Here is an 8,951-nt window from a genome sequence, read left to right on the forward strand (position 1 = left end):
GACGGAGTTAATCTCTTGCTTTGCACACAAAACTGAGCTGGTGATGCCCTTTCTTGTTTCCTGTCTTTATTCAGGGCTTTGGCCTCAGCATTATTAAGAGGCACCTTTGATGTGTTTATTAGTCATACCACCTCTAGGTTAATTTTTGAGCCTTACATGATTGTCATGTTCAATGAGCTGTTATTTCAATTGATTCCCTGTTAACCTTATACAATTTGTCGACTCTTTTCTTTTAATGCTGCTGACACTTGCCCGACTTCCAGTTAAATAAAGCACCTCTATAATTAGAAGGTTCTTTCCAGCCCATTGGAAATGCTTAGAGGCAGTAATTTAATTATCAAAAACATTTCGCAAGCATTCACTTCTATTAGTTTCTCGCTTCCTTTTTGTATTTTTTATTTATTTATTATTTATTTTTATTTTTTTGTAATCTGTTTCTGATCTCACCTCTTTTAATGCTGACTTTCTGTGCTGCATCTCAGGTGTTGACCAAGATCCTTTGTTTGATAAGCAAAACATTTTAGGTGTTTAGGTCTTCTGCTAGAAAAAAAAAAGACGAAGAAGAGATCTTTCAGAAGAGAAGGAAGTGTATTATAAGTACAGTTAAGGTTGCAAAAATGTTTGTATTATGTTTCTCTTCTGCAGGCCTTTTGTGGTTATATTTCACCCCTCCCCGCCACACAACTTCCTCAACAAAAGTGAATATTTGATGCAGCCACTTAGTGTCCGATCACTCCTCAGTGTCTTAGTCAGTGTGTTGTGTCACACGCCTTTTGTCTGACTTTTGACGATGGGAGGAGGAAAATATCTGTTGCTCTTGCCAGGTAAGACAGATCCAGCGAAACATGGAGCAGACTGTTGGGTGGTTACAAGTTCAGAAAATGCTATTTGTACAATGCTTTGTTATGCTTTTGAGATTTTGCTTTGACATTGATGTTTATTGTACTTGTGTATTTTACATGATGTGATGCATGAAGTGTTTATAAAGTTAAAGCCTTAAATTAATTGACCACTGCTGCAGATCTCTATAAAGGCAACTAATCAAACATTCAGTTGAATGTTCAGTTGTTCAGTTGAACACATTTGACGGAACTCGGTGTCGGAAATCGTGTTTAACTTTCTTTCGACAGTTTATGATACAAATGAATGTTTGCTTGAGACTGAGTCATTATTTTGAATTTGCCAACGTATGACCAAAACTACACAAATCCATTAACATTGAGCCTTCTTTTCTAAGCTCGATTCCATATTTATTCTTTTTCAAGACAAATTCTGTTTTCAATATCTTTTCATTATTATCAGTATTTTTTCTTTGGCCATTTCTGAATGTTACAATAGACAGAGGTTGGATCGAGAACATTCTATACATTTAACTGATATTTAGAAATAAAATGACTTATTAGTGCAAGGATGAGGCTTAATCAAATAGCAAATTATTGACATTTTCTATGCATATTTAGGGATTTTTCATGTTTTATCAAATCTGACATTACATTCTGTGTATATTCTTATCACTTTGTGAAGAAACATACTCATAAAAATATTTGTTGTCACGATAAAAAAAAAAATCTTGATAACTGAATAGATAATAATGATAAGTTTTGAATCCCATTGAGTCATATATGAATTCCCTTTGGGATAAATAAAGATTTTTTTCATTTTTATTTCATTTCATTTCACAAGTGATCTTGTGGAAACTGTCCCAATCCTCTTGTGAATGATAACACATAAATATTTAAAAAAAAAACTTTGCTCAGTGCACATAAACTAAGTTTTTTTTCCTCTGTTACAGCATTTGTGCTTGTGGTACGATGTCAGCAAAAGCCACAAGGTAACTCACAGTATTCACAGCTTGTGCATATGAGTCAGTTAGGCAGTTATAGCAATAACCACATACAATAGAGAGTCGTTGTTTGAATGAAACTCAACTCAAATGCTTTGATGTTTTATTTCCTTTTCCCTCTACTTTTTTAGTGTCCCTGTTTCCCGATTTGAAACAGATCTTCATTGGGGACTTTTTAAAATTGAGTTGTAACGCCAGTCCCAGAGAAAGTGCAGTGAAATGGTTCTTAAATGGCAATATACAAAATAATACAGAGAACATACTGAAGATACCAGTTGCTGCCCCCAAAGACTCAGGCTCTTATCAGTGTGAGAGCAATGGACAAAAGAGTGAAAATTTCCCCATCAATGTCCTCGGTAAATATACCACTTTAACATAAGTACCACTGAGGAATATAAACTCACAAAGATATTAAGGAAACTTTATTCATACTTTCTTTATTTCCCACACAGAATACCATCCCATTGCCTCACTCACCCTTGAGACAGGCCAGCCTGTGATGCGCAAAGGTAGCTCAGTTATCCTGAAGATTGAAAATGAGGACGGTCTGAAAGGATGGAACTGCTGGGTCACCAGAGGAGACAGACTAGGAAAGATTATATTGAATCTGCAGAATGATAGTGTGAGTTTGACCTTTCAAGCCAACAGGCTGGCTCACCCTGACACCATTTTCTGGTGTACCGACAAGCCTCAAAGTTGCAGAAGTAACCAAATCACTGTCAGGACCTCAGGTAGGCCTGCAATTCATTTGATATTATTGTTAAAGATACCCATCATGAATACTGATTTCTCTTCTTTCATCTTCTTTCAGATAACACAGGAGCTCTGGAAATGTATCCGCTGCCTGCAGTAGCTGGAGACAGTCTGACTCTGAAGTGTCTGGTCTGGGGCACAAATAAAGTTAGCAATGCTGAATTTTACAAAGACGGTTTACGCATTACTTCAGTTCTTGAAAATACCTATGAAATTAAAGATGTTACAGAATCTCAAGTGGGAAAGTATAAGTGTCACGCCAACTACAAGTACATTGACCAGACCGTTGCAACCCCACACCAGTTGGTTTCTGATGATCAAGAAGTGCTTGTGCAAAGTACGGAAACCCTGCTGATTGCTCTCTGACTGCTGTTGTCCGGCACGAGGTTTCCTTCATTTAATACTGTCTCTGTCTCTTTATTTTGTCTATTTCAGGGCGTCCTGTCACACCCGAACTGTCTGAAGGCATGTTGTGCTCTTGTCCATTATGTAACAAAGATATGTCACCGCGGTTGTACAAGAAAGATGGTCAGTCGTGGACACTGCTCAATTCCAACTCGGAGGCATACAGCCCTGGTACTTATCGGTGCAGATTTGTGATGAAAGACATGAGGACGTTACTCAGCAACTCTGTAGAGTGTGAGTATCTGTTTTTGGTTTTACCTTTGAATGATGACATTGTTCCCATAAATTTTTAATGTCTTTTCAATCAACATGAGTGGGTGCATCACCCAGTCCCTGAGGACATTTGTTTAATGTCTATAACTGTATATCTCTGTTTCAGATAAACTTTCTTCAAATCTATTGATGGTTGTAATCATTGGGATGATTGTAGCAGCTTTAGCTTTATTTGTTTTAGCATTTTATTTTTACAAAAAGAGAGATACCACAGGTGAGAAACTTCTACCTATTTTACACTTTTTGAGTGCATGCTGTAGGCCACAGCTTACATTAACCATTACATATCGCTCTCTCTCTTTCTAGAGCCAATTTATCAGGATGTGCCTCTGAGGTCACAAGGTGATGCAAAGTATGAAACTCTGCAAAAGGCACGTGGGAGAGAAAGTGAATATGACACCCTTAATCCAGAAGCATCAGGCGGAGAGAGGAAAGATGGTGAATATGAAGCACTGAAGAAAGAGGGGATGCAAGAGGGGTTGTACCATAGTCTGGGAGCTCAGGGTACACCTGGAGGAGAAGGGGGTTACGAAGCACTGAAAAAAGAGGGGATGCAAGAAGGGTTGTACCATAGTCTGGGAGCTCCGGGCACAGCGGGAGGAGAAGGGGCTTACGAAGCTCTGAAAAAAGAGGGGATGCAAGAGGGGGTGTACCATAGTCTGGGAGCTCAGGGCGCAGCAGGAGAAGATGGGGGTTATGAAGCTCTGAAGAAAGAGAGTATGAAAGATGGAGAATACCAGACCCTGAAAACCGAGCAAGCTGTGAAGAAGCCAGACGAAGAGCTTGAGATAGTGGAAAGCTAAAATGACAACACAGGAAACTGAGCAATCAAGAGAAAAATAGGTCTCAGTAGTTCTTATTATGAAGCAAAATTATATATTTTTTAAAACTAGAAGTTTAACTATGTCTCGGTCTCAATCCTGAAGTTCAAATTCAATAATAAAACCAAACAGATAACTTAGGTTTTTTTCATGCATGGACTCGTGAGTCATATTAGAGAGTAAAGGAAAAAGGCAAATCTTTGTCGGTAGTGAAGTGAATCAAAGAGAAATGTGTCATTCCAGGTTATCAAAACAGAAAAATATCCATCTTGGAACCAGCAGAGAAAAACCAACCACAAATCCAGTGTATCTGTGTCCACACAGTGTTATTGTTCTTTAAAGGCATTCTGCTTGAATGCGATCAACACATTTTTCCAGTGATGACACCCATTGGTCATTGTACATACAAGTCATATCTTACGTAACGCTTTTCATGCAGATCACGCTTTTTCAAAAAGGCAATTTCTCACGTGTTAAAAATTTCCGTAGCTTATCACTCACTGCTTTGTAGGATGTATAAATACAAGCATTTTGCAACACAAATACAGTGTGGTTGTTTTAAATTTTGTGGAATGGAGAATATCATTGCTTTTGAGTCATTTGTACACAAAAAAATATTTTATTTTGTACAGAGATTCTTTTTTGTGTTCATCTTTAAAGTATGCTCCTATATATATAATTGTACACAGTTTATATGCTAAATACAGGACCTTATAGATGTATATAAGATATACATCTATAAGGTCTACTGTTAGCGATATCTGATATCAACTGCACTTTATGTTCTAGTGTGCTGTAAGTCTCAATACAGTTATGTCTTAGTTGTATGTCAAATTTTAACTCGTGCACATTTGGAGTTAGATAAACGAAATTTCAGTCTGCTTGCAATGTACTGTTGTAAAGCTTGATTGACAATAAAGTTCGCTTTGACTTATACATGTTGCTGACTTAATGTAATGCACTCTATATACTGAAATAAATATGTTTTTATCAACTCTTAACCTATCGTAACCTTATTGACATTTGAACATCTTTCTCTCTTCATTCATTTTCCATACCCACTTTATTCTACTCAAGCTCATAGGGATATATGCTTATCTCACCACTTAAAGAAGTTTTGTTATCACAAAAAATAAATCCCAGACAAAAGCCTTCTGAAGAAACAAATAATGAAAGGAAGCTTTGCTGCATTTGAGAGTAGGACCGGTCTCTCTGCTGTTTTGCTGAAAATGTCCAGAACCTGGGGTCACTTTATTGCATTTGTTGCAATAAAGTTTTACATTTTACTTTTTTCCAAGTATTTCAGAAATTAAGGTATTCTTTGAAAAGGGACCAAGATGCACATGAGTCACAATACATTTTCATTACCTGTTTCATTCTGAGATAAACATTTTTTTTAGTTATTTATGATGGAAAAAACACTGAGGCTGGCGGATTCAGCCAATTCTAGCACCCAGTACTATATTGTGATGCATAGTATTTGTACCAACCACCATTTCATAGAGGTGGATATTACACAGTGAAACCTCACACAATGCTCCAAACACTTCCAAGTTCATACATATGTTTGAATATTTAAAAACTTCAGATCACCCACAAGAGAGTTAACTGAAGGCAAAATAACTCAAAGCAATACAAAGCATAAAAGCCATACTGAAGTACACCCCTCACCCAGACACAATGGTACAGTCCAACAATGTGGGTATTCGCTGATGGAGTCCTTTCACGGTCTCTTCCAACAGTCCATAACAGCAGACAAAACAGGTGGACCTCATAGATTAAGTAAATAAAGAGGGTCCTAAATAAAAGCACAACATTTTAAAAAAAATTAACTTCCCTTTTAGGCCTAATTTGTCAAATTAGCAGGTATATATGTGTGTGTAGCTTTCTTAGAAATTGTGATGTGATGACTCCTGAAAACTTCTTTTGAGACGGATTATAGTTTTAGAAGATTTGAGTGGTTCTGCAACACACTTCCTGGAAAAAGGGAAACAGAAATTTTGGCGAGACTGCTGCAAGTCATCAGAAACAAAGATATCATCCCGTAAACAGAATCATTATGTGTGTTTGAAATGTTGAATGTAACTAGTTGCCAAGAGAGGCAAAATGCTAACAAATGTCAAGCATGTACTCACAGAATATAAGTATGGCGCAAAGCTGTCTTTAGCGGGGATTTTTACTACTCCAGAGTTTGTCGGATGTGAAACTGAAGCTTTGTAAGAATATACAAAAATGCTGTGACCTCAACTTGTTTGAAAACCTCAGTTTAAAATATGCTGTTTTGTTGTATGCATTTATGGCTTAATCTTTATTATGCTTTTGCTGACTTAACAGAGCAGTTCCCCATATGGGACTGAGTGTAAGGTCCTGACTCCTCATCTTTTGAATCTGGTGCCTTCTATCGGCCTGTTCTTTGTCCTGATCTACCGATTCTTGAGGAACTGAAACTATTTTAGTTATGTATTGTCTATCATTAGAAGTAGTTGTAATTCCTTATGAGCAGCTTAACAGTCTTAAATTGCGCTGTCACTAGGCAAAAAAAGCTAAAAAGAAAAAAAGCCGCCTGTACAGCCCTTTGTGAAGTACATTTGTATATTCAGCACTTTGTGTTGTTCACAAATTTGTATCAATTTCTGCTGTCAATCTCTATCTGTAGGCTGATTTGCAAGGTTGGTTTCGGCCTTGTAGTTCACCCTTACTGGTTTGAAAACTCAAGTCAATGCACCCGGAGCTGAGGAGTTAACTATAGTTTATTAGAACCATTCTTTATATTGTAGTATTATATTGTACTATCTTTGGTCGGGAGTGTTTTCAAACCTGTTCTAGTCCTGTCTGTTTTCATTTGGTGTACATTTCATTTTGATCACTGAACTATAAATTACTTTACTTGATACATTCGTTTTCAACATACTTCTTCTTTTCTTGAATGAGCTGGATTTTAACCACAAAGCTAATTCTTATAAATCCCACAAGAGGTAGTTTTGCAATACAGTCAGAGGTCAGAGACGACAAAGCTTTTGTTCACTTCCTACCATCTCCTCCTTCCCTTTTTTTTATTGTAGACACCAGAGCAGGGTGCTGAATGTGAATCTATGAGAGCTTTCTACAGGCCAAGGAATGTTTGCCCTGTGTTTTGATACCATCAATATTCACTTTTCTTTATCATATCCATTTTTCTTGTGTTTTGGTTCAGTGATCAATACGCAGTCTGCAGGGGTGGATTTGGAGTAACATGAAACAGTACCACAGGGTTAAAGGCTTGCTTCATATGTGCCTGAACATAAAGTATGAAGTTAAGTTGTGTTTAAAAAGGTGACATATCAAAATACATTCCTGCAATCTAATGAGAGCAAGATCATATAAAACCAAACACTGCAAGCACAACAATGGCAGACATATGCCGGTGAAAACCAATAAAAGCATCTTCAAGTACTGCACATAGATTAACGCCTCTATATTTTATTGTACAATATTTTTCACATGTACATGATGTTCATACAGTTTTAGTTTACGGTCAACATATTTAATTACAAATCAATGCAAAATGACGAGAACAGTAAAAATTCTAACATTTCAAATTGACTCTTGGAACAGTACCACCCCCATCACCTAAGACAGGGACATTCTCTTTTTTAAATCCCCCATTCAAGAAGCTATATACATTTCAACATCTACCAACAGATTTAAAAAAAAAACAATCAAACAAACAGACAGCTAACCGCTCATGAACAAGGAATTGTCATTGCTGTATTGTAGATTATCAGCCATTTTGTTCGGCCATTTTTGATTGGCTTTGTATGTATTAATTTGACCAATTTGAAATTGAATTGATTGGATTTGATCAGATTATGATTACGTTACAATGAATTGGATTATAACAGTCTTGAATTGGATTGTGTCTTTGAAGCACTTTGAGGCGAGATTTGTTGTAATCTGGCGCTGTATATACATATAATCAAATTAAATTTAATTTAATTTAATATTATTTTCACTGTTCTTGGACCATCTACAGTCAAACGAAACAAACTGTTATGAAAGTCCACCTTAAAAACTGAAACGTTTCCCCACTCCCTCAGCTCAACGCTTTTAAGGGGTTTTGCCCTGCAACAGAGACGAGAAACTAGCTTGTGCTGGTGCTAATAGTGGTGACACAAACTGCTTCTCTGAAAAACTGAACATTAATGAAGCATATATGACATGGAAAGCATATGGTACAAAATTTAGATGTTGGATTTGGAAGAAAAAGTCTCAAGGAGGCCCATCAGACAAACAAAAGGTCTTAAAACTAAAACTTTTTTTTGTTGCTTATTGACATTCCTTAAAGTTCTACGTGAGACATTTTTAATCCACAGTTTGCACGCAGGCAGACAGGCTAGAGGCCCACTACATAATGTTGTGTTTTTTTGTTCCTATTCCACAAAGAAATAAGGACTCCATCTACTTCAAAGAAATCTGCGTACAGTAAGAGGTGTTCAGGTGTTCATTGCTTTCTCAGTGAGTAAGTCAACCAATACTACAGAACAAAATATTTTGTTGTATTGGCACAATGCTTTTCTTAAATGTGTGCAGATTAAGGACAAAAATAAACACTGTTCTTAGGAGAACCTTCTTGTTTTATCGTCGGTGGAGTTGCTTACTCTACTCCGGGTTGCAGATACCCCACATCTAGAAACAAACAACTCGACTAACACAGATGTGAGCGTGACATGACTTTTGCAGTCTTCGATATTTGAAATATAATACCAAGACTTGTCAGTTAATATAGAAACTTCTACAATTATTTAACATAAAATAAAGCCACATCAGGCCTAAAGCACAGCCCTCCTTCAACAAAAAAAGGCTACTGAGTCCTAAAA

General features: G+C 36.8%; 1 protein-coding gene across 1 annotated transcript; it reads left to right on the forward strand.

Annotated features, from left to right (window-relative positions):
- The first annotated feature begins 678 nt into the window (after window positions 1-678).
- Window positions 679-4,809, forward strand: LOC140278707 (uncharacterized). Its single transcript, XM_072373777.1, has 10 exons — window positions 679-824; window positions 1,793-1,831; window positions 1,975-2,199; window positions 2,296-2,574; window positions 2,655-2,933; window positions 3,032-3,235; window positions 3,381-3,488; window positions 3,581-3,752; window positions 3,933-4,169; window positions 4,201-4,809. The coding sequence occupies exons 1-9, from the start codon at window positions 791-793 to the stop codon at window positions 4,075-4,077; spliced, it is 1,485 nt and encodes a 494-aa protein (XP_072229878.1). The 5' UTR covers window positions 679-790; the 3' UTR covers window positions 4,078-4,169; window positions 4,201-4,809.
- The last annotated feature ends 4,142 nt before the right edge of the window (window positions 4,810-8,951 follow it).

Source organism: Leuresthes tenuis, unplaced genomic scaffold, assembly GCF_036924035.1.
Source record: "Leuresthes tenuis unplaced genomic scaffold, fLeuTen1.0.hap1 SCAF_20, whole genome shotgun sequence".
Taxonomy (NCBI): Eukaryota; Metazoa; Chordata; class Actinopteri; order Atheriniformes; family Atherinopsidae; genus Leuresthes; species Leuresthes tenuis.

What these genes read in the sequence shown, in the direction of transcription:
- LOC140278707 (XM_072373777.1), top strand. Translation starts at nt 791, where the DNA reads ATGGGAGGAGGAAAATATCTGTTGCTCTTGCCAG. An exon ending in ATATCTGTTGCTCTTGCCAG is followed by an intron (nt 825 to 1,792) that starts GTAAGACAGATC and finishes CCTCTGTTACAG; the next exon opens with CATTTGTGCTTGTGGTACGA. An exon ending in TTTCCCCATCAATGTCCTCG is followed by an intron (nt 2,200 to 2,295) that starts GTAAATATACCA and finishes TTTCCCACACAG; the next exon opens with AATACCATCCCATTGCCTCA.